Source organism: Frieseomelitta varia, unplaced genomic scaffold (assembly GCF_011392965.1).
Source record: "Frieseomelitta varia isolate USP_RPSP 00005682 unplaced genomic scaffold, Fvar_1.2 scaffold_769, whole genome shotgun sequence".
Taxonomy (NCBI): domain Eukaryota; kingdom Metazoa; phylum Arthropoda; class Insecta; order Hymenoptera; family Apidae; genus Frieseomelitta; species Frieseomelitta varia.
In genome coordinates, this window is record NW_025110555.1 from 36,549 (window position 1) to 63,650 (window position 27,102).

Consider the following 27,102-nt stretch of genomic DNA (forward strand, 5'->3'; position numbering starts at 1 on the left):
GTATTCTCGTTTTTCTTTTCTCTTTCAACACGAGTTTCGCATTTATACCTCGAAGAATGTTGCTTCTGTCTATTAAATATCATAATAAATACTATATATTATGGATATGCGCGTGTTATAATTTGTACGTGGACACGCGCGCGCGTATCTAAATCGGCAGTCTGTTCGCGATATTATCACCCGTATCTGTCGATCCGAGTCTCGTTGGAACGAATTTATTACATAGCCGGCGAATATCGAAACGATTCAGTTTCGTGAAAACACGCAACGATAGGTGTTGCAGGGCAAAAGAGAGAGAGAGAGAAAAAAAAAGAAAAAAAGAAAAGAAAAAAAGAAATAGGAGGAAAATACATATATACCACGTGTCTTAGAAACACCTTCCGTTGCAAAGTTGCAAACCGGCAAATTAATACATTCCAAAGCAGCGATTGGCCAACACCCTTGATCACGCGTGGACACCCGTTATGCTAATTGAAACAAGTGTCGCGGCGTATAAATTCGCCGGTTTCTGTTCGATCGCCGCGCTCCGACTCCGAAAATGAACGGCTGTCGATCGTTACCAACGAGACGATTAAATTTAAGACTAAGATCACCGATGAAAATTTTCCCTTCGCGAGGTCAAACGATATCGTTGCGATACAGTGTCATGTCAATGGCGACAAGTAAGAAACTGACATTCGATGGAATCGATCGATAGTCGAGAACGGTGATCGTCTTTCCGCTACCGAGTCCTTTTTCGTTGGGTTAATGACACCCACACGATGATATCGGCGCACGCTCGAAATCGCGCGTGCGAACAACAGAGCCGCAACGTTACACGAGCCAGCATGACTTGCGAGGCTAGCTAGGCTCTCGGGTTATGTAAGCTCACCTGCATCAGAGGAAGAACCTGGCCAAGATTGACGGATCTGTTGTTCGTCTCTTTCTTCGGCTCGTTGCTGGTCGCGTTTTCGGTGCGAGTCTCCATGGCTTCCACGTCGGCCGATCGTTTCTCGACGTTACGATTCACCTCCTCCATGACTGTCTGACAATGTGCCGTCTCGCCGAACAGAAAGTTGCTACTATGATTCTTTCTCTCTCACTGACTTCTCACTGTCGTCGTCGTCGTCGTCGTCGTCGTCGTCACCGCGAAGAAACGCTCACAAAGGCCGCTACCGTGCGCGACGTCTGGGTTAATAGGCGATGATCGATCGATTCACTCGCTCTCGAAACGAACGTCCGCTCCGGAATGTTCTTGCAGTCTCGCGAACTCTATCGATGTAACTCGTGGGAAAACTTGAGAGCGTGTGTGAGTGAGTCACGTGATCACAGAGAGTGAGAGTGAGAGAGAAAAAGAGAGACAGAGGAACGAGATGTAAAAATCGGTGGTACGAGCGACACGATAAAAGTGTCGAGAAAAACAAAAAGAAAAAAAAATCGTTCGTAACACAACGCACACACACGCAAACGCACACACATACACATACACAGAGAGAGAAAGAGAGAGACACGCACGAAGTGAACGTGCGGGAGCGTGAAAGAAAGAAACGATGAGCGATGAAAGGAAGGACGGGGCGCGCGTAGTACACGAGCAGTGTGCCTCGAGTTGCGATGGATGCCACCGGATTTGAACGATCAAGGAAGTCGACGACGAACGATTAGGAAAAGAACGAGACAACCGGTGAGATTCGACACTGCGAGAATCTCGTGCTGCTCCGTCGCGGCGTGATGTCGCCCCACCCGAGCCTCAAGTCGAACGCCGCGTAACCATCCCCACCGCCGGCCGGTAAGCAGGCTGCACGTCTGCCCGAAATCGCCCGAAAGCATCCGGCGTCATCGTTTCGACCAACCGGGCGCCACCGGCAACGCGGAAAATCCAAATCGTTCGCGTTGCCACGCGACGCGACGCTTTTTCACTCGCCGCGGCTAATTTTCACTCGGCACCACTCTGATCTCTCTCTGCCCGCAGAGCACATTGGTTACCGGCTGATTGTTTAAAGGGTAGAGGCTCTGTCTCTGCGCACACTTTGACGAACGGCACATATGTACATACGACGAACCTGCCTTTCGACGACCGGCGAACGCGTATGCAGGTGCGCGAAAATACCGCGACCGGGAGCGCCGCCGTTTTCCACATCGGCGTTTGCCGGCAGGTCTTAGAAACGCATCGTTCGCGTTTCTAGGAATGTTCCAACTGGCGGAAGTATTCGCAAACATTTAGACATCGATCTTTGTCGATTTTATCGACCGTCAACTTCGCGAGGGCTTTTCAGTTTTAACTTTAACCTGCTCTGGGACGACGTCGAGAATATTTGGATCAAGACTGCAATATTTTCTCAGTTTTAATTATATTGAACTACAACCCAGGCAGAACAAAAATGGTAAATTTATTACTTCTTAGTAATTTCTATCCAATGATGAATACCGATGAATTCAAAAAGAAGACGAATTATTATTGTATACGGTTTGGCCACTCGTTATGGTCCGTGAACCAGTTACTAGCGCAAGAGATTACGCACCGTGCACCGAGATTCATCTTGTTACTTCGTGTTCTAATATGAAAGCTTGAAGAAAATACACTGCTCACAAAAATTAGGGAATATTTCAAAATAAATTTGAAGCTATAAAAGAGAGAAGCATTAGATTTTCTTTTTTTGTTTTTTATTAAACAAGAACATCAAACGACAAGTTAAAAAAAAAATCAAATGCTTCTTTTTTTTATCGTTTTATATCTCCTAATTTTTATGAGCAGTATATTTATTGAAACAAGTTAAAGTACATCTAATATACACACGGTGATGACCACAAAGATTAGATTAATTTTCTATGCCAAATGAAAAGAATAAGTTTCAGAAAAAGACTTTTGCTTTCCTTATCTGCGAATTTGCATAATATACATTTTCCATTCAATACGAAGACACTGATTTTTTTTTTTTACTCTGTTTTCAGGTAGATTGTAAAAGAAGAGACGAAAAAACTTTTTAAGAAAAGTTCTTTTAGTCAAGAATTATGTTGTTTTTCAATCGGACGACTTTACTTGCGTTTACTTTTGAGTTTCCATTAGCAATTTCATCATCACCGTAATGAAACATCGTGAGAATACGTATAATAACTAAATATAATCTTGTAATAACTACAAGACATTTATCAAAGAAACTACTTAAGTCAATTATTTATTATATTACATTTATTATGTTACCAGAAGCTGTTACGTTCATCTCGTTATGTCTCTTATTGACTAAATTTAAAGACTGGTTTATCTCATTAAGACATTTGCATCATTATCGTTTCTTTTATAAAACACCGTATAATGTAAATGTAGTTGAAATTCCTTTTATCTAAATTTCATTCTTATCTTGAGATATAAGAGAGTCAATTGTGTCGTTTATTACGCTAGTTGTGAGTAAAATTACATTTCCTTTTTATACTTATCGCAAAAAGAGATGAAGTAAGGAGGGTTAAACATATCTTGTTTATTGCTTCACTGAACTTCGTGGAAGTGCGTATAGACAATTTTACATTAACAGCGTTTAAAAAAAAAAAGCAGGGGAATGCTTATATACAGACTATAAAAAGTCTCGTTTCTTCATATTGTGAAAACAAGATTCGGAGAATCACGCCACTGGAGGAGGAACGTTGAACGAGATTCGAGATATACTGAAACATTTAATCGAAATATCGACGACTCTCTATCTGAAATTGTGCAACATACGATAAAATGGAATTATTTAAAGATTCTGTTTATTCTTGTGCTGAAAGATAGCAGAATTTCAAAAGAAAAAAAAAAAAAATTCCTTAACATCAGTCACGGAATTAAAAGCACTTACTTATCAGTGTTATAGATATTTCCTGTAAATCAAGGAAAATCAATTAATGCGAGCGCAATATGCACTTCTATATCTGTATTCATACATTAGTATTTTTTTTTTTTTTTTTTTAGAAAAAAATAACACAATTAATTTTAAAAAAATACTGAAGTTAAACGATGAATTAATCATTATTGTGAATTAATCAACATTGACATTTGTCTTATCAACCAGGCGATACATAATTTTTGCTTATAGAGTAATAAATTATTCTGTATATGTATAATCAGCCGTTAATCAAATGTTAACTAAAACTTTGTTCCAATACATAGAATTTTATCACAATTTCTTACCTCTTTGCCGAGACTTGAAGTTGCAAAATATTTTACGATCTAATGATGTACGTACGTAACGCTGAATCGCGTTTCACGCAGAACGTGATTGACTAGTGACATTTTTAATCACGCGTTAACATTCATAGACCGTGAATACACGTGTTCATACGATGTATCGATTGTCGTTGATTTATCGATGATCAGGAAAATGCTGCGTAGTAACGTAATTCTCCTCGCCGAGAAAGAAGAAAATCTGACATTTAGTCGTTTAACGTCGATATTCAAATTTCTCGCTCCGTCGCCTCGTGTCAATTCAAAATGGATTTCCTAGTAAAACGCAGCAAGTCTTCAAGCAACTGCTGCATTTGTCCATTTTTTTCTTTTCGATTCGGTCGACTCGTTTGCTGTACCAACGTAGTCAAAATTATCAATCTGTCACGATAAAAATTTTACAGAAGAACGGTGCGTTCCTTCATAAAGTTTTAATTTTTCTAGCATCAATTTTATACTTTCGTCAGCGCGAAAAAGAAGGGGTAGCTCTATTTCAAATACACAGGGTGTTTCGTAACTTGTGGGACCCACTTCGGGTGCTGATTGTACGCCCAAAAATAATGAAACAGATCATATAAATATATGTCCTATCTGTCTTCGTTTATGAGATATAATAAATTCCTTGTTTTAATAACTTTTACAAAACATGCTCGAAATGACCACCTTGCATTTGAACACAAGCCTGCACGCGTTTTGTCATTCATCTGGTTACTCTCTCTATCATTCCTGGTGTTTCCGAATTTGTCGGAGGCCCTGCTCTATTTCGTAGTATTTCAGCATTTTCAATCGATGTTGCCTATATAATAGATTTTAAACGTCCCCACAAATGAAAATCTAATGGATTCAAATCCGGAGAACGAGCAGGCCATGCAATAGGACCTCCACGACCAATCCATTTATTTGCAAAGTGTCGATTGAAAAATTGCCTAGCCACTCGGCTAAAATGCGGCGGAGCTCCATCATGCACAAACCGCATACGAATAATCTAATATTGACTGGAACTTCCTCTAATATTTCGTGTAAACGCGTGCTCAAAAAATCAACGTACTTTGTGCTTGTTAGTTTCCCATCAAGAAAAAAGGTCCAATTAAAAATTTATCAATTATTCCTGCCCATACGTTTAAATTAAACTGGCGTTGATGTCTTGAATGCACAATAACGCGTGGGTTTTCTTCATCCCAATTATGATTATTATGAAAATTGAATATACCACCTCCAGTAAAAGTAGCTTCATCAGTGAAAAGTATAGTAGATACAAAACTCTCATCATGTTCACACCTTTGCAGGAACCAAGAACAAAAAACCAAAGACATTAATTAAGTATTATTTGTAAACAGTACGAATTCTTGCTTACGAACTATTGCAGTCTATGGAAAGAGAGTTTGCTCGGTTTATAAAATTCATTATATCTCATAAACGAAAACAGATAGGACATATAATTATGACTTTTTTCATTGGAGCTCCAGGGCTTCCAGAGCTCATTGCTGCGAGACATCTGAATTCATAAAGCAGCAACTTTTCTGGCCTTCCCATTGTGTCTGATTATGAAGCATCACTGTGTTTACTTCACTCCTTTCGCTTCATCTTTGGTATACGTATGACACACTTTTACGTGAGTATCTTTTTACTTCACAGAAATTTGCACGTGACAACTGTAACAAAGCAATAGAATATGTCTTTTTAACGAGTTTATTGCTTTTATGACAGGCGAACGATACGCGATGAGACACAAATTGAAAATCACGAAGCTGTCAGAGTACTTTTATCGCAACTCGTAACGAATCATGTATCACTTTTTCAAGAGATATCCATTTATTTTCAGTTAATCGTATTTTGAACTGGATAATGAATGCTATTTGTAGCACAGTAATTTGTACAAATGTTTAATTTCAAATTCAATGTCTTAAGTAAATTATTCAAAATTTATGTAACTACAATGTAAATGAATGACGTGTTAATTTAAAAAAGAACTGAATTCCCATTATCAATCCGCGTAAACAGAAAATGTCAAATTCCAACCTAGCATTATTTTAAACACGGACGAAGCATCGACTCTGGATAGTTTGCTTCGGTTTGGTCGTGTGTGTAACCTCGCACGGCAAAACAAAATTACATTCCGATAAGATAAAAACGCAGCTGTAGGTTTCGAAAGCGTCGTAAATACGTCACCGATCGATCGGCCGGGCCGATGGAAATTTTTACAGGCGCCGAATCGTCGGAAACCAGCCCCGGGAAACAATATTTATCAGGGTTGTGATGTCGATGGGGAGCTCGTCGTCTCGTGTGCACGTTGTGCACCAACGTCAATAAAAATCAGCGTAAATTTTCTGGAATCGTAACGAGCCAAACGTCGTTCTTTCTTCATTGACGGAGATTCGATCGGTCACGGTTTCGATTAATTAATTAATCGGCGTTGCTTGAATCGGTGAAGTTGCTACACGATTCTTCGTGCGTTTCTTCGCGCGTGCATGGAGATGATGTACATGAAATGTTCCCCATCTTGCGCAATCTCCTTTTACTAAGGAAAGCAAGAATAGAATTTGCATCATTGTCTGACAGGGGATAAAGAACGTTTTGGAAATTTGTCGTTACGATCGTGCAACGTCATTACGTAAAAAAAAAAAAAGATAAGTGTAAGTGTTATTGATTTCACTTTATCGTCTTAAAAGTGAACTGGAAAGTTTCAAACAAGTTTCGTTCGTATCATTTAACTTTTACCCTCTATTTTATCAAATATCTTTTTATAGGGGAAGTCCTGTTTCCACGTTTTTCTCTTTAATGAAGAGTATTTAAAACTCTCTATTAAAAAAAAAAAAGAAATTTGACCTTGAATGTAATAGCTTGATAGCTGTACTTCTCTTTCGAAACGTTTATGTTAAATATTCTTACAGAGAAAAAGCCGTCGTTTTCGAGATATTTGAACTGGAAATTTTCGAATAAACACACTGCATACAATTGTTCGCGTTAATATTTAGACAATAAATATTGAAACTGTTGCAATTTCATAAAATAAAATCGTGCAGCAATAAACCCGGGTTCATTTCGAAGCTCGAAGCCTTTACTTTCAAAATGCACCATTTATTTTATTCGAGGAGATTCTTACACCCATGCAGTGTAAAAATGAAGACGCTTCTCTTCACGAAAATGTTACGAATCGTTACGAATGTGCGTAAAAGCATTGAATAATTTCTTTCACGATGGAATCTGCAATAGAGTTGAAGACTGAAGTGCTTGACGTAATGTACAAGACCTGACCTACGATTTTTTCCTCCGCCGTTTTATTGAATTTTGAATGCCAGACGAAAACGAATCCGAAACGAAAATGCTACGACCGCTTCGATTTTCGTCGCCAGGGTCTAATATTCAAAGTTAAAATTAAACACTCGATTTTCTAAAGCACTGAAATAGAATTGTATCGCGCACGACGCGCGCTGATACCTACGGTCCGGTACAACCAGAAGAGTTCAGTCGTCGTTGTCATTGCGTTTAAAATAAGAATGGTCGAAAACGACAAAATAGTTTCGGCCATCGAGGTCCGGTCGAGGGGTGGTGCTCTCGCAGGGGCATCGATTCATCGCGAAGGTCGCGTTGACACGATCGGGAATCCTTCAACTTTCGATGCATGTGAACGCATCGGCGCCATATGTTAGCGTGCACGAGCCGTTGCTCTATTCCCCGCAAAAATCGACTAATAAAAAGGCAACTCGTCGACCTTCGATATAGTCTATGCCTCCGTGGCAACTGCCTCTCTCTCTTTCTCCCTCTCTCTCTCTCTTTCTTACACACACACACACACACACACATACTGTGTTTCTCTCTGTGTGGTTCTCTCGATTCTCTCCTCGTTGCGCCGCAGCATCGACGAGGCTCACCTGTCTCTCTCCGTCTCTCCCTCGCCGCCCCGTCGTTTCCTCCCTTCTTTCTCTTTGCCTTTCTGTTTCTGCTGGTCTCTACGGTTGCGCCGGTGTGCACCGTTGCCAACTTTCACGTATCATAATACACAGTGAAAGAATGTGGTTTCCCTTTCAAATTACAAAATACGGTGCGAGCGCGCATTGCGCGCCGCACACTTCCTTCGGCTGCTCCGCTATTTTCTTTCTTGCCGCGATTTCATCCGGGCTCGACCTCGCCGATCCTCTTCGACGCGGCGTTAAGCACCTTCGTCCGGAAACTCAGCGCCTCGCTTCATCCACTTTATGACTGGTGTTACAGCGATCTCTTTGCTCTTTCGCTTTTACATTCGACGTTACAATTCGCACGTTTCTCTTTTCAATTGAATTAATAATATTGACGATATGGTGCAGCTCGATTATTATCGTGGCAATGATTAAATTACTGATAAATTACTGATAAATTACGATAGCTGCAAAGACACGGTTTGGATTGGAAATGAGTGGGGGAAAAAAAAAACTAGCTAACAAGTTAACAATGGCAAAAGTGCTTAGTTTTTGTGATAGAAATACACGATACGAATGATGGTATCTCTCGGAAAACTTTTACTAACGTTAGTTGAAACTAATTTTGTGTTTCCTACGATTAACCCTTGTAACTTCGAGGCACACTCGTGGCATGAATCCTAATTTCAATTGAACAAAGATTGTGTTTGCAACAGAGTTCAATTTCAATTTTAACTTTAGCCCTTTGGTTGTTCAAACTCGACATTTTGATCAAAACAACGTTCCAATTTAACGTCAAATGACCAATTCCTTTTGTTTTACATATACCTACAGAACAGCGTAGTTATGGAGATTTGAATGATACCTCACAGTGTATTCTCGTTTCATTCGTATCGTAAATCTTTGCCTGTACTCCGTACTTTAATTTCTCTAAAAATAAAAGTTCCGCCATAGGACACACACGGATCTTTTCGATCCGATATCTTGTTAACAGAAGATTATAAGTCCCTGTTCACAGTTTTCCGTGTTCCGTAAATTATGAGCAGAACACTTGTACGTAGCGTCGGCCGGTAATCAAAGCGATCCCTCTTCTTCTTGCTGAATCGAGGTCACAAAATCGCTCGGGTTCTATCGACTTCGCCCGGTCTCGCCTTCACCAAGGATACTCCGTCGACCGGCGTAACACTTGAGACTGAAGCCTTGATTAAGATATTACGTTGCCACGCATGGTCCACGCACGCCGCTGGATTTTACTCTGCTACAGACAGTCTTGACCTAGATATTCTGTAAAAACCAGTAGGGACGTCAGTTCTAATTGCGAATATCGATTCGATGGGTGTCGATTCGTTGTTTGCCATCGTCGGTCACCGTTTTGTATTATCTTTCTGACGGTGGAGTCACTTCGATCAGAAAAACATTTACGCGCCAAATTGGGTCAGGGATACGCAAAATGACGACCAACCTGTCAAACATGAATAAATATAAAATAATAATAATAATAGTAACGAGTAATATAATATATATAGAGCGACCTGAACTTAAACGGCCAAACTGCGACGGTTTGATCCATGCATAAAAAGAAGATAAAAATGTTACATAACGTTTGTCAAAAAGCGTTTTGTTACAGAGTTATAAACAAATATTGTATGGATGAATTAAGTAGCTACGTATTTTTATAACTTCACATCAAAACTAGCGCAAAGGATTAAAAATATGGTTTTATTAATGTTCAGTAAAAGTCTTAAGAACTAACAGTATTGTTAATTCTATTATCCACTGATATCAGGTTCCATGGAATTAAAAATTATTTGTTATCGTATTATTGTTGCAATTGATGATATGAACAGTATTAGTAATAGTAACAGTAATGGTAATGTACGGTGAATGCAAAAAATATTCGCAAACGATTGTATTTATTACAAATTTTGTAATCATTTAGGATCAAGTATATTAAATTTTATGTTATGCAATTACAAAGATTTTCGAGGACCATGATAAGAAGAGACGCTTAATTGGAAAATAACTGTGTATTTTCGACTCTCTCCCTTCAGTTGTAACTAAATCAGTATACTTTTCCTATTTTTTTGTTTATATTTGATTTTAATTGGCAATAAAAGTAACGTACAAATAAATTCATTTTTGTGTCATAACACAAAATAATTTGATATTCTGTATTATCACTTTCATGCGCGGTTAAAAATAATACACATCTCACAAGAAATGATCCTTTATCCTTAAACACAACGTAAACGATATCGTGTGATTTGCTCCTCATCGAAATGTCCATCACACGGTAAACAAAGTAACACGATCTCTTGACTGCCTCTCTTTTCACTCAGGTTTCACATCATTGATAATCAAACAGCAGCTGACAGACTGGTTAATTTAAACCAACTGCATCGATCGAATTATATCCCATCAAGAATAATGAAACGGAAATTCATCATGTCGGTTTTCGAAATGGGCCGAGGAAAATCCGAAAAACGATATTGTACGTGTGTTGTTCTCTCTCTCTCTCTCTCTCTCTCTCTCTCTCTCTCTCTCTCTCTCTCTCTCTCTCTTTCGGGGTAATGTCCGCACATGCAACAGGTTTCTGGCGTATTTCTACTGCGACCAGTTCCTAAGCAGAATATCCCAGAGTCTGTTCAGTAATTCAGGATGTTTCTGACAGCCGCGAAGCACCGCCACTTGTCTGGTAGATAGAATGGCTCGAACACGTGCGGGAAAGGGCAGTCCCAGCCTGTGACCCTTTGCACCGGCGCTTCCAGATGTAGGAAACACTCCTCCTGCATTGCAAATGTTTTTATTCGTCTTCACAAATTTCATAAATCGACAACGCACCGCGTTGAAGTTTCAAAGAGGGATAAAAATATAAAATTAATAAATAAATTGATAAATATGTAAAAATAAAAACGTAAGATGCAAGATACTTTGTCAATTAAAAATTTAAAACTATTACGCATTTTAAGGAGTACAGGAATTTCAAGTGAAAGATCGTAGGAAAACTTTTGTTTAAAAAAAAAAAAAAAAGGAAAACACGGGATTGAGATGATTCTCGATGATATCTCGACTAATGACATTGATCGCGCGTGCAATTTTACAGTTTTCGTCACACTGAGAGACAGATGAACGATCGTGTTATTAGTTAAGGTTTAAATTACCAATGATCGAGCTATTCATTTGCTAATTTAGCGCTAGGTATAGGAATTTTGCAAGGCAGCCGAGGTTTGTACATCTGAGCAAGCTGAAGCGTATCGAACCGTCACGAAGTGTTCACATGACGTAACAGAAAATACGCGTAATGATATCCTGCCACATTCCAACGGCGCATTGAACATGCATCTAATGGATTTTCGGCACCGTGCACGCGCTACGTGTAAATAATTTCGCAACTGGAATCTACTTAAAATTCCGTTTAATTATCAATTCGATTTGTTAAAGGGATATCTCAACGTTGAATTCGATTACGCGTTAGTTATTTCGCATTAACGCGGTGTAATATCGTTTCGTAAGTTTTGTCATTTTCTTAATCGCCAATTTCTTTTCTTCAGTAAAATTTTGCTACTACGAAGTCCATTGTTAAACTACGAGAGTACTACGACTGACATTCTTCAATAGAAAATGATCCTCTCGTTCGTGAAGATATAAGAGGCTTGCAAATAGAAACCGCGCGCACCTCGAAAATGACGGAGCTTGCGAAAGTCTCTTCTTTACTTTGAACTTTTAATTCTTCTCCTCGGTGTAATTTTTCTCCTCGTCGCGGTCGAACGGGATTTAAGTTGAAACGTAGTAATCGAGCGTCCAATTTCGCCTACGTTGTTATGTCATACTGGAATATTTTCAAGGAAACATTTACCTGAACGATCGAGACTATTTCTGCTCCGAAGCCACTCGTTAGCGGCGCTTCATGGGCGATTACCACGCGACCAGTCTTCTTCGCCGACTGCAACATTGCATTATTATTAAAACAAAACGGTCACGTGTAAATCCAACCGATTGTTTGGCGTCGATGTTTACACTGAACGAAGGATAAATAAATTAAATGATATTAGTGATATTAGGTACCATTAGTTGGAATTAATTAGAATTAGAGTTGGTCGTCATTACGTAGATGGAGGAATAAGAAATTTCTATTGTAATATCCTAATACATATTTCCAAGTAAATACAAATTCTTGATAAAATACAAGACAATTATCGAGCTGACAGAATGTTCGGATCAGTTTCGAGAGTTTCAAGTATTATTATACGTGTGTACAAGTACATTAGGATATCAGGCAGTTTGTAGAAGTACCATTAATCATTAAAGAGAAAATCAATAGCCTTGGCAATTATCAGCTCACACAGAGGCCCAATTGATCGTGTTTGATGAAGATAAATCGGTGGATTTTTATTAGGTTAACAAGTATTAATTACATGTACCAACAAAACAGAGAAGTTGATAGTTCCATTTCTGAATTAGTCGTATCAAAATAGAAATCAAAAATATTAAAACATTCCCAATATTACATAAAAGTAATCAGTCACGTAGTAAAGAGTATCAGAAATCCAAGATTTACAATCTATTGGAATACTGCCAATAAATTTCCTAAAGCTCTAATACCTTAATATGTCACTATCGGAATAATATCAACATTTACCAAAAGACAACATCAAACAATTTCCATCCGCAGTCCCTGGATTAACGTGGGTAATCGAACTATCCCGCTCATACCACACGAATACCAATGCCTCCTCTCCTTACACACACAGCTTGCTATTTTGTCGAAGGATAATCACTTACTCAAGCAAGCTTTTTACTCGTCCCCTCTCCGCGAATCTTCACCGCTATCATGGAAACGTTCGATTACAAAATCGGCAATTAAACGTTCACAGTGATTTCAGTGGATAGTTTGATCTGCAAACTCGACCCGAGACCAGCTATGACTATCCGCAGCATAGTGAGTTGTAAACAGTAATTCGTAGTTGATAGAACGAACTATTTTCTGGATCAATTTGTAAATGATTTACGCATCGTCCCATGTTGACTTTGAGCAACCTGATTTAACTGATTCAAACTGCTTGGCTTTGAGCAATCTGAGTCTGAGAGGATGCTTTATTCTGGGTTAAAATATGTTATAATAATATTTGCATACGTATAATATTTCCCTTCAATTATTCAGAGTAGGATAACTTAATATTCAATGAAATAAAAATCTGATATAAAGATTTCTTTCCAGCCATATGGTGCATTTACTTCTTTCTCTTTCTTTCTTTTTTCTTCTTTCTTGTGGCAAATATTAAATCGGAGAGACTATCGAATCGAACGTTAGAAACTAGTGAACCTTGTAATTAAGATACACGTAGGCGAATGCACGTGTGTGCTCTGTCTTAAATCATTAGAAACGGTAACTCGATAACGCTTGTACGATTGTGCAGGACAGAGTTGCATACAGGTTTCTGTGACATTTCAGATTTCAGCTCTGACCTTCCAACGTTGCTTTCTGAGACCACCAGAGTTTAATGATTTTCGTAACTTTCAAGATTGTTAGAAACTTGAGTTGATGCGACAAGGTTTCTTCCAGGATCGTTTATTTAACTTTGGTTGCAAAGTTAAATTCGAAGAGCATTTGAAACCTGTCTGTGTGATTTAATTTAATTTAATTTAATTCAACCTATCAAAATCCAAGCAATAATTTGTTATAATAAAACGTTGGTCCTGAATAATTAACAAGGAAATTAGAAGTTTCCTTCAATTTCTTCGAATGTTTTAACATTCAATTCCTTTTATATCTTCCAGTCTTTAAATTTTCAATCTGGAAACAGATGAATACAATTGAAATAGTAGGAGTGATAGTTTCTAATTTTTTCAAATCGTGTAACGACACTTTTGCAGAAACTTTTGTTAAATCTGAGTAAAGCCAAATTTCAAAAACCAGTATATTACTCCCGAGCTCGCAATTATGAGGATGACAAGGCAGAATGAACCACGTCGTCTTTTAACCGGCTCGTTCGGTAAAACTGCAAAAAGCATGGTTTTAACTCTTCTGGCTAATGCCAGCTATCCAACCGCAAGAACACTCGAGATACATTATCCCATCTTCGTGCATTCCCTCGCGCGGCTCGTTTAAATAAACAAAAATCGAATTTCCCGTAACAGCAGCTCAATCCTTATCGTTCTTGCGTTTTTTGTGATCAAGCTTCTTTATCTTCTCATCAACCTTTTCGAAAATCGTAATTTTGGTAACTTTCATCGTGTAATTTTGTTGCTTATTGGATTTTATTCGTTAATGAAAGAGAGAGAGAGAGAGAGAGAGACAGAGAGAATTAATTCTACGTTCGGAGTTAAAAATCGGGAGAATTCAAAATTGAGAGATTCAAAATTATACTCCGATGCTGAAATATTTAAAATTCTGGCTAGGAGAGACAGTTAATTCTACGTTCGGACTTAAAAATCGGGAGAATTCAAAATTGAGAGATTCAAAATTATACTCTGATGCTGAAATATTTAAAATTCTGGCTAAGAGAGATAGTTAATTCTACGTTCGGAGTTAAAAATCGGGAGAATTCAAAATTGAGAGATTCAAAATTATACTCTGATGCTGAAATATTTAAAATTCTGGCTAAGAGAGATAGTTAATTCTACGTTCGGAGTTAAAAATCGGGAGAATTCAAAATTGAGAGATTCAAAATTATACTCTGATGCTGAAATATTTAAAATTCTGGCTAAGAGAGAGAGAGTTAATTCTACGTTCGGAGTTAAAAATCGGGAGAATTCAAAATTGAGAGATTCAAAATATACTCTGATGCAGAAATATTTAAAATTCTGGCTAAGAGAGAGAATTAATTCTACGTTCGGAGTTAAAAATCGGGAGAATTCAAAATTGAGCGATTCAAAATTATACTCCGACGCTGAAATATTCAAAATTCTGGCTAAGCGAACGCGCTTGAAAAACTTCTTCTTCGAAAAATTCAAATTACAGTAGCCCTTCTCAATGTTTGAATCGCATGAAGTAACACTGACACGGGGAATCCGCGAACACGCGAAACGGATTTTCAATTACGCTCGCCACCTAGCCAGCAAGAATAATACTGCGTCTGGTTCACGTACGAGTTACTGTGTATAGAGTGCCGCGGCACATAAGCGGCCGATGCCTATCGCACGATCGGCGTATCATTAAACTAAAGATCGATTAGCATAAATCAGCGTGATATTAGCGCGCGCGTATCGTAATTCGGAGGAGTGAATGTTGCCTTCGTTCGCGGTGGTCGAACCGACGCGACAACGCGACGTTTAACATTTCCATGCTAAATAAGTAAGTAAACGCGCGGGGGATTTTTATTTGAGCCGCGGCTGATACCGGCGATGAGATTTAATAGTTTCGTGTGGCCGAACGAATGTTGCTTTTACTCGAAAGTTAGTTGAAATCGAAGTAAATAATTTGGCAAATTTATGACGCTCGACGCGGGGTTTCGGATGCTGAATAAATAAGTACACGTTTCGGTAAACTTCGTTCGAGCGAAATGGTTTCATCGCTTTTGATAAACTTCGGTCAAATAAATATAATTATTCAGGTAGATTTTAACGTTGAATCAATTTGCGTGTATATATCGACGATGATGAAGAGTGTAAATGTTAATTTTTCATCTAAAATTTCAAATGATCTCTTTTACACAACGATTATACCGTTATTACATTAATAAATACCTATAATTACATTAATAAATTGATGTCATTAATAAGTTTATAGCGTAGATCGTACAAAATACGAACGAGTATTTGCAATTTTAGGATTTTAGGATTTAGGTCAGCCAGGGACAGCCGTCTAATACTCAACTCGTGGAACACGTTAAAATCTACTTAAACTTCCAAACTGTAAAATTTATATCTCTTGTCGCAATACGCAGCCTGCGTCAACTAACGATATTATAACGATATTAACGAGTTAACGAGTCATAAATTTCCACGGAGATAGAGATCTTTTTTATTTTTTTCTTTTACAATTTTACGATTTTTTTTTACAAATTGACTGGGATAATCGGTTAATTTACGCGGTATGTTGGAATCTAACTATTTGTTTTATCATCGGACGTATTATCGTGATGCAAGAGGATTGATCGGTAACAATAATTTGCGAGAGTCGGCGGCTTACGATTTTATTTCTTTATAATAATATTAGTGGAATTATGCAAGAACGCGGTGAACTGGCGTTGAATTTTCGATTGGCGGAGAGAGAGAGAGAAAGAGAGAGAAAGAGAGGCTGGGGAGGAGAGGCTTAATGAGCCGGTAATCCAAGGAGAGAGGCGATAAAACAGCGACGATCACGGCGGATTATCCGCGGCGGTACCGATTTCGCAAATAAAAATGAACGCGAGCGCGTATATTTACGTTTCGCAATTATTTCGCAACGTTCCAACAGCAGGGAAGTAACGTTAACCTCATCTCTTCGATAAGTTTCGAAAGATTCGGTCTTTGAATTGTGATTCCTCGTTTCCAGATTGGAAAGAGGAATTCCCGCTGTGTCTTAATATTATGAACCACGTAGTAGTAATATTATGAATCCTCTTCTTTCTTGTGAGTAAGCTAAAAAGTTTGAAAGCGCAGAAAAGCCTGCAAAAAATAGATAAAATATTCAAAGTGTAGCTCCTTGCGATATTTAATAAGTCAAATAATCTTCGTCTCTTTCTCCTAGATTTCACTTCTTTTTAATCATCTTCGTAAAATTTGCACAAACATCCGCAGTTTCATTATTGTACGTCGATATTAAGAGAACGAGAAATATGCTGCATTTCTTCTTGCATAATGCCTGACGATATAAAATTTAGTTAACTTCTTTCGGATGCAATTCTTGCTACTTTCAATAACTACTTCAACAATGAATGTTCCTTATTCGTACCTTAGTTTTTTACTTATATGTATATAACATAATACGTATATGTATTATGTTATAACAAAAGGAATTTTTTGAACTTACAGCACTTGAGGCACAGCCACCTTCAACGATGGTTACACTTTGTTAAACGTTACGCATGCAAGAGATAAAAGACAGAGAAGAAGGAAGAGACAAAAGGCAGGAAAGAAAAAAAAAAAAAAAAGAGAGGAGATAAGAAGGAAAACAAGAGGGGATTAGAATGACGAAATTACCTTGCATACGAGTTCCGTGTCCCAAGGCAGGATAGAAACGAGGTCTACCACTTCGCAGGACGCCCCGAGCTCCTCCTGGACGAGATCGGCCACCTCCAACAGTATATGCACCTGAGTACCCCAGCCAACGAGTGTCACCGCGTCACCTACGTGCAAATACACAGACCTGTAACACCGCTTGCCTCGTTTCGTCTTACGTCTCTCGCAATTACTCGTCATCTTTCCACTGAAAGTTACTCTGTGCGCGCAGTATCTCACCGAGTGTATTGTTTCAGCAGATCGGTCGTCGCATTTTAATATCCATCGAATAATGGGAGAATGATCGCTATCGATGAATATTATACGAGATATAATTTAACCCTTGGATTGATTAAATGTTATTTGTCAGTATACATTTTATGAACCAAGTGATAAATTTTGAAAAATTGTTTTATTTGTAAAAACTCGAACAATTTCGATATACTTAATTTTATGGATCTCGCAAAGATTCGATAACAAGTTCGTTCTCCAATATAAACTCCCCGGAGAAACTCGATTCGTTTAAATAATTCATAGCCAAAAGCTTCTCGTAATAATTCACGCAATACAGCAGTAAACGCGTTATGTGTACGAACCAATAACCGTTCATTATCGATCATTCGCGCCCGAATTAGCAGTTTACGAGCGTGTAACGAATTATTTATACGATCAATTAGTCGTCGACGATATGTATATAACGACGCGAACGCCGTAAATTCCCCGGTCGCGCTCGTGAAAGTTCCATCTTGATCGATCGTCGATCGATTTTAGCCTCGGATGTACGAGAAAGGAATGGTGATTTGCGTTGCGCGCGTTGAACGATTACGTGCAATCCGCGCGCGACATTGTTACGCAGTCGCGAGGTGAAACTTATCCAGAGAAGAAGACTCACGATCGGTTCTTCCTGGATTCCTACCTTCTCTCACAATCGGTTCTTCCTGTATTCCTACCTTCTCTCACAATCTCAGCCTTGCCAATCTCTATCTTATAATGAGCTGTCGGCACGTCGTCGATCGCTGTACGGTACAATATTTTCGGCTCGAACATGATGCAGGGATCCGGTTCCTCTATACAGCTCAACAAAAGACCTTTCGCCTGTTTCGCTCCGCGGGGCATAACGATCTGAAAAGGACGTTCAGTCACATTTCATTACTCTCCGTGTCGGCCGTGCACATGCAATCGGCGATTACGTCCTGGAATTCGGAGAAGAGCGACGTTATCCTGTTCGAAAGTCCCCCGATATCGGAAATAACGCGTACAAGAAATGTGTGATTTTCATCATTTTTTTTTCTTTCTCAGCTATGCAAGACGAGTCTTTGGTCTTGAGTTTGAGGGCAAGGATATAGGTGATGGCTGAGTAAGTATGTACTGTAGTCGGTGATTACCTGGAGGAGAGCGACTTTATCCTGTTTGAAACTCAACGTCGAGATAATGTGTAAGGAAAGTCAAGGAAATTCGAATACTTAAAAATGGGGGAACTACGAAAGATGAATAATAGCATTTAAAGTTTGAGAAGTTAGCTTAGAATTTGGGAATTGAAGAATTCGAAATTTAATATCTGAAAATTAAGAGAACACGAAATTTGGAAACTGAATAGTTCAAGCTATAAAATATAGGATTTGAAAATTGAGAAATTTCTTCAATTTGAAAATTCTAATCTCCTATGATCTAAGGTTTAAAAACGAAACAGTTTGTAAATGTAAAATGTAAAAATAAAATATTCCAAGTTTGACGACAGTGTCTCTAGAAAATTAATATTCCCTCTTTTCAAGTTCCTTCAGTCTGTATCCTGATGATACATCGGGATTTTAATCAGCACTCCGTAAACAATCGTAATAAAAATCCGAAGGACTAAAGTGAAAGAATCGAATAATTATGGGCCATGTTGTACAATCCGTTTTCCTTGGAAATGTCCATCAAACTGTCCCTTTCACTAAACACATATTAACACACGAAACTTCTATTCACCAAATTAATTAAAATTGACCTGCACATCATTTATATAAATTTTTATCCAAAATATGTATTTTAAAATATATATGTTCACATTACCAAGAAGAAAATTTCCTACATTTTCTCCAAATTTTCCCAAAAATAGTCCATCTACCGTAAAAAAATACCTCATTAAATTTTACTAGTTTCAATAACTCCAAAATAACGCAAGAAAGTAAAGAAATATCGCGTGTCTCGGAAGAAGTACGAGGCAACCGTGCACTTTAATCAATGAAATTCAAAATCCGATAAAAAATATTATAAAATATTATGAAACACGTGAGAAATAAGATATATTTAGTGATTCGAAAACTTCGAAAGAAACTAAAGAGAGAATTCATTACATTTTAAGAACAAAAAGTTTTTCGAAAAAGGAAGAAACAGTTTTCCTTGAATCTCGCCTACGAACTCGCATATAACTAATAGCATATGCTGGCATCATACAAATGTTTCGTTATGTTCGTTTCTATGGTTGGTATATTATGTCAATGTGCACGACGAAGAGCGTGTGATCTCTCGGCTTCAGGAAATGTCGACGTGATGTTGCGCACCGCTGTTCATGTAATCGAGATGTATAGTGTCGGTAGCGGCACGTTGGTGTACGAGGAAAACTTTCCTCATGCATACGTAGAGTACATGTGTCGTGCAATATTCATGGAATCTCTTCCAGAAAGTTAAGAGCCAGCGGCTATAGAACCAACGCGAAGTCGTCGATGAAGGATATATCCTTGAGTATAGAAATCCGTTCTGGATGCTCGTTCAACTTTTTATAGCGTTTCTATTCACTCGTGACCGATTTGTTTCGCGATCGTTCAATCTTGAATTCAATAAATAGCCGACGATTAAATTTGCGAAATGCTCGCGTTGCGAATTAAAAGCGAAACGTTTTGGTAAAAAGAGAAATACAGTTACTGCCTGAATGATTGATTCTGTCTGATTGATCTATTGCAGGCCTATCGACCTGGCGACTCCATGGCCAACCGTATCTGCGAGCGATAGGGGAAGCGATGGGCCTCCCATATCTACTTTATCCTTGTTTCCTTCTCCTCCGAACGTTGCACAAGCCACACACCATCACCCGCTTTTTCTAACAAAAATTAAAAAATCTCTTTACATCGACTTTCTTAAATAAAATATGATAAAGTAATGCAAGAACATGTAATAATAATTACCTAATTGTTCTAGTCATAAATTATGGATTGTGAGAAAGCATCGTTGCTAATACATGTATGATTAGTAAAAGTATTTTTATTAGAAAAGTTATTTTAGTAGAAAAGTATTTTCCATAAATTGGCAAAGTTAGAAAATTAAACAAATAATAGTGGTTAATCTAGACGGAGAAACGGATTCTACGTGAATAGAAGAATCGATTAGGACTTGGAAGAAAAGAAGAAAGGGAAAATAACGTACAGCTTGCACAGAAAGAGGAACAAGTTCGAGTGGCCTGATATACTGTATGAATAGATAGTTTCGATGCATAATTGGGTATAGTAGAAACATCTGTCGGAGAATAAGAGAAGTTCATTATCGACGGAATGTAAATAACTATTTTATCAACGATGATTTTGTTATCGACTCAACGGTAACAAAATTAATGGAAGAATGCAACTATGAATTTACAAATAATTATTACAGACGAAATATGGAATTCTATACTTTTATAATACTGGCGTCATTATGATCAAATTTAATCTTTTATTCAATAATTTTTCGTCATTTCAGATTTATGAATACATACTAGAATTTTTTATATGTTTTAAAACATTTATTATTATAAACATTATAATTCGTAAACTAATTGGATCCCCATTGTCAGATTTACATACCAAGTGGCATACATCTTTTTCTACTGCAACATACGCCACATCTTATTCTTTTCTCTTTTTTTAGATAATGCGATATCATTTCTATATTATAGATAAATCATCTCTGTTAATTAAACTTTATTGTACCAACATGCATTCCGAATCATCACGTGAAATTGATGAAAAACTAGATATCAGCTATCAGCGTATCAACTTTTGAGATATAGAATAATAAGATACTATTTGATTTATCAATGCTAGACATATGTCTTTTATAATCTACAGTTGTAGAAGTTTTTTCCCCATTTTTATAATACCTCAAACAAATTGTCGTCACTTTCAACAGCACTATAAACTGAAGCTGAAGAGCTGTTCATCTCTCCGCAATTCGAGATCGCAAAATTATCAGGGATATCTTCGATATTTTCATCAATAGAAAATGTACATACCTCTGTTCTTCATAGATGAAACAGGTATATCAATATCACATTATATCTTTTTGATGACTAGAATATATTACACGTCTATTTTGATGAAACTGAGATACCAATATTATATTCCTTATCTTTATTACTACCGCCAGAATATCTCACACTTCTGGTTTTCACCAAGCGTCTCTGGCGAACATTTTACATTCTGTATAGAGATACGGTTTTATAAAAGATTATATATTGGTTATATATATTATTGTAAGATTATATATTTACATGCACTATAAGATCGTATATTGCAAAAACATGCATATATTGTATATCTCTAAATACTTACATCATTATTAAATATTTTCGCGTTTATTTTATTGCATAATTGTATAACAAAATGCTGTAAACCAATTAAAATGTTAATACGATATACTACTGGACAAACACTATTTATTTATTTACTTACTGTTGATAAAAACAGTAACTTCATTTCTTTATACGATAATAAAACATTTTTCACATACTTAATACCATACTCTTTGAAGAAATTGGTGTACTTTCTGAAGAAACTTGGATACACACGTAACATGCTTGGTAACGAGCGTGTTAATGAAAACAAAGTGAAAAAGAGATTCCAGAACCACCAAAATAATACCAATTACCTCGTTTGTAATACCAACATAAATTAGATGCTGCCCACATATCCTATCTATGTCTTAATTTGTATTAATAACAAAAATGATATGGATATTGTATAAATTATTACGTCTTTTGTTATATTCTATTGTTTTTAACATTAATATCAATTAATTTGTAATAATTAATAAACTATGAATTAATAAATCATTTTTACAATTAAATTTGCCACTTTAAATTGACAACTTTTTTCAGCCAATCAGCGTCATTATTCTTTTTCTAACGATATGAACCCCGTAGCAATGTAGTTGCGCGCGGAATCTTTAGAGTGAAACACAGTTGCATCGCTCGTCCCGATTTTACATAATTTTAACTAAATTTTTAGGAGCCCCAGTGAAATATTTTATTCCAAACGCTTCATTTACACGTCAATAAATTGTATATATTCGTGTATACTTGAAATAGTTACTATATAGCGATATAAGGTATGAATTTATATTTGATTTCCTTTTCCACTTTTTGCTCGCCATTGTTTTCATACATTGAACATATTTATAAAGTTAAATGAGTATATTAATGTTGTGCAAATGAACTAGAGTATATTAGATACTGGTTTTCCTTACTACTATCGCGATGCTATAATTACAGTCAAAGCATTTTCTTAAATCAATAAATACAACAGAATAAATAAATACATATATACCATAATGATGTGTCCACTTTGAATAAACTAATATGTCCGCCATGATCCCTTTTCCATTTTAATCAAATTCATATTCATATCGTTTATTACATTAAACGAGTTTTGATGTAATAAATGAGTACAAATTTGGTTATAATTGGAAGGGGAGAAGAGGGGACATTCTTTAGTTTGGTCTAAACACAACATGATTCAAACAAAATAACGAAACATACCGTTCTAATCTATCAAATTATTATCCTAACTTATTTATCAAAGCATTAATTTGCCAAATAATTTGCATCTACTGTAATTACAATTTAATGCATCACGCCAAATAGCAAGAAAAAGCTCGTTTCATTCGTACAATATTAACGCATTTACCTTCAATCCTGGTGTATGAGCGAAATAAGCTTCTGGGCTTTGGGAATGGTAGAGCCCGCCGTGACCGACAGCGCCACATGGTGTCCGAACCGTTAATTTACCGCATTCGAATTCTCCTCCGCTTCGATATCTCAATTTTGCTGCTTCGTTCACCAACTACAAATAAAATAATTGAAATCGGACCATTGATTAACTTATCTTTAGTCAATATTTTTGATAATGTACATCTAAACGATAGTACCTGGTCGAAAGCGGGAAATATGTAATCGGCAAATTGAATTTCTGCGATCGCTGTCACACCAGAGATGGCTAAACCGATCCCAAAACCAGCGATTCCTTGTTCGCAAAGTGGCGTATTAAAAACTCGATCTTTGCCGAATTCTTTTTGTAGATTCATCGTGCAGCGAAATACTCCTCCGAATGCGACGTCTTCGCCGAAAATCACTAGTATGTAGAAAAATTATTGATGTAATAACATTTTATTATTATTTCGTTTATCATTATTATATATTTTCTGTTATTATTTTAATTGCATTGCATATTACAGCACATTAGCGATTAAATAAAATAAAGAAATTAATTTCTTTATATTTGAAAACTATAGCTTTGTAATATTTCATAATTTTTTATAGCAATTAACAATAACAATGTGCTCTGTAAATAACTCCATGTTTAGAGCAAGAAAATTTTTTAATACTTCATTACCTGCGTCAGGATCCTTGTTCAATGCAAGTCGAAGTCCATTGTTTATTGCTTGATACATATTCATCTTTTCAGTATCACCTAAAATGTGATTTTATTATGAAGCAATTATGTGTATCATTTGCATATTATTGCATTTTAACTGACATATTTTTTCATTCAAAACGTAATGTTTTTCATTTATATAAAATTTTGATATAAAAAACATGATTCTTTTCACGTCTATTTATTTATCTTATCATTCTGGCGAGAAAACATTACATAGAATTTAATATACGATTATCGTAATTACTATTAAATTTCAGCAATTTCATCAGTGATATAGAAGCATTTCACAAACATGTATTGTCATCGTACATGGATATTATTAAACACTATTTTTGTTCAATTTTCATTATGCAATTTCCCTTTATAATGTTTAAAATTCGAATATGTTGTTTCAAATTCAACAATTAATAAAAGCGTATTATTAAAAAATTATTTCTATTAAAAAATTTTTCATTTAGTCATCGATGAAAATACTATATATTATTATTCACTATATTCAATATTTTTAATCAATAGATGGTAGAAAAATCGCAATATAAAAGGGATGTTGTATACTCACCAGGGATATTGTTGTTCTTATCGGCATAATATGTGAATTGTATCCACCTGACATGCTTGCGTAACACTGATCTTTTCGTAGAATTAAAAACTAGAGACGTGTTCAATAATCGCGTGGATAATTTACTAAGTATCATCGTGACGACCGAAAGAGCACAACAACAGTGGACGCACTTTAGTCGGTTCACTGTCATTTACATACAACATTGCTTTTTAAAACTGGAACCCCCATACTTTCTCGAATAAGAATTTAGTAAACAGCCTTGCGTCAGCTACACACACTACTTATATATCTTTGACGTTTATATATACAGGTCATGTGACATTAGTTAAAGTAGTATTCGATCTTACATATTATATGTTTCCGAGTTGCATATCTACTATACTATTTCTCTTCTATGAACATAGAGAAGCATTGTATGTATTAGAAGCTATACTACAGGCGAGATAAATGGATGTAATTGGATAGTATATATACTATATAAAAAATTATCGTATGGGACTAGTTTTCTTCTACATTTAGATTTCTACATTTAGATTTCTTCTACATTTAGATTTTTCTTTTTTGACTATTTTCTTTAGTAAGTTAATAATAGGATTAAATAAGAATATGGACCGTTATCTTGTTTGTGAAGAATGGTGTTTGATAGTGTCTTGTTGGTCATAATAATAATGTGTAATATCGGTATTGTAATCATTTGTAAACAGTTGTTTAAATTATTATGCATATTTATTAATTATTAATTCAAACTTTCAGAAATTGAGAAGTATTTTTATATGTATGAATTTTTTATATAAAGATTGGACGTTGTAGAGTAAAGATTTTAATATGCAAATTAAATTTGGATTAAAATTATGTGAATTAAAATTGGTTAATTTAAATACGTATATGCGGAGAAAATATCATAGATTGATATGATTTATAAATCATATATAATGAAAAGTATTTAAAATACGATTTGGATATTATAAAATATTTCAAATAAAATTTTCATCAAACGAAGAATCAAAAAAAAAAAAAAATTTGTAATTTTGTATAAAAATTTTTAGTTACAATTCCAACCGCTGTAAATATTGTGATCTTCTTTATTGTGCTCAGTCGGTAACACTGGAAGTGACACTGAAATAACATTAGATGGCGAGAATGACATTAGCGAGAATTGGCATTATGAATTGTAATTAAAACTTAAAATTTATATTCATATAGTGCAAAAATTTTTATTTACAATTTATTAAATTTTTCTTTCAATTTCTAATTTCTTATTTTTTCAGGATTGCTAAACTGTAATCCTATATTACAGTTTTTTTAAACCAGGAATAGAAAACTAGATATTACAATAGAAAACTTTGTTAAAATGAAATTAATATTATTATAAATATTATGTATAAAGTATATGTTGCATTCACTGTTCGAAATATTCGCGTAAGATATTCGAAATATATATTCTCGAATATCCTCTTTATTATTTTATTCGTTCTTACTTGAACTATCCCCCCCCCCCCCAGCCACTCAAATTAGTTCGTAATTTTTACACTGCGCTAGGATCAGTTCATTGTCTAATATGGTTGTGTGAAAATGTATCTCTCTGTCGTGAAATTTATTAACCGTGTAATATTTTCACTATCATCCTGCATTGTTTATATATACGCTATCATTAATCTCCTTTACTTAATGTATGTTTTTAATCTATAATTTATCGAATATTATTATAATTCATAGTTAAATTATCTCTTTTATTTTGATTGTCACATTCAGTGATAGTTTGTATTACGAACTTCCAAAGTGGTATTTACAAACGGTATTTAGATTATTACTTTATTCTTGTATAATTTGTTTCTCTTATACATTTATTTGAAGATTTTGATTTTCTTTTGCACAGATTACTGGTTGATTGCGGAAGAAACTTTGGAATGTCATGATGATTAACGACAAATTTGATATCTTTTCGTGCAGTGGTAATGGTAATGGTAACATTTGATTTATTTTGATGAAGATAGATACATTTATGCACTTAGTTTCTCATTTTATTGAATAATTGATAACATTTATTTGATATTCATTTCAATCTTAACAAATAATTTTCGGAACGGGACGCTAACGGTTTGAATGTGTTCTGCGCATCGCGTTGTTTGAATACTGCGCAGACAATAAAAGTGCGCCATATTTAACTTGTTTAAAGTATATTTGATCTCTAGTGGTAGACATAAAAGTATAATTTTTAAAAATCAATTATGTTATGAAATGTTCATAAAATGTTCATATTTGACAATATTATGAAATATTTTTGGATTAATGGGTTAATGGGGGTTAATGGGTAGTAATATTTTAAATATATTAATGAAATACTTCATAATTTTAATATGATAATTCTTGATTGATAATTTTGGAAAAGCAGTATTTTCTTTAAGCAAACACTCTATTTCCTACTATATGATAAAATTTTTCTTTCAGAGAATTTTTCTAACCGTGCGCAATGCGGTTGGTAGAGTCAGTGTTTGTTCCGTCGTATAATTTTCAATATTTCTTAGAGCACAATAGAGCTCTGAATTAAATTTAGTTGTAATCATTAATGAATTAAATTTAATTATAATTATTATACGCGAAATTAGAGTCAGTGAGTTCGCCGATTATCACTCAAGCGGACGCGTCTTTTATTTATTTATTTTT

General features: G+C 35.8%; 1 protein-coding gene across 2 annotated transcripts; it reads right to left on the reverse strand.

Annotated features, from left to right (window-relative positions):
• Positions 1–9,961: 9,961 nt before the first annotated feature.
• On the reverse strand, positions 9,962–24,728 carry LOC122535772 (2-oxoisovalerate dehydrogenase subunit beta, mitochondrial). Of its 2 annotated transcripts, XM_043667575.1 has the most exons (8): positions 24,436–24,725; positions 23,832–23,909; positions 23,368–23,570; positions 23,127–23,282; positions 18,159–18,330; positions 17,191–17,336; positions 11,924–12,010; positions 9,962–10,853 (listed from the first exon to the last, which is right to left on the reverse strand). In XM_043667575.1, exons 1-8 carry the CDS (start codon positions 24,626–24,628, stop codon positions 10,713–10,715), a joined length of 1,176 nt encoding a protein of 391 aa, XP_043523510.1. In that variant the 5' UTR covers positions 24,629–24,725; the 3' UTR covers positions 9,962–10,712. The 2 variants fall into 2 exon arrangements, with proteins under 2 accessions (XP_043523510.1, XP_043523511.1); XM_043667576.1 differs by lacking the exon at positions 11,924–12,010 and having other exon boundaries at positions 24,436–24,728.
• Positions 24,729–27,102: the final 2,374 nt, after the last annotated feature.

Excerpts from the sequence above, each read along its gene's own strand:
- LOC122535772 (XM_043667575.1), bottom strand. The coding sequence starts at position 24,628 with ATGACAGTGAACCGACTAAAGTGCGTCCACTGTTGTTGTGCTCTTTCG. Across the intron at positions 23,283-23,367 it reads TATTTCCCGCTTTCGACCAG|TTGGTGAACGAAGCAGCAAA; the intron begins GTACTATCGTTT and ends TTTTATTTGTAG. Across the intron at positions 17,337-18,158 it reads GGCTGAGATTGTGAGAGAAG|GTGACGCGGTGACACTCGTT; the intron begins GTAGGAATACAG and ends ATTTGCACGTAG.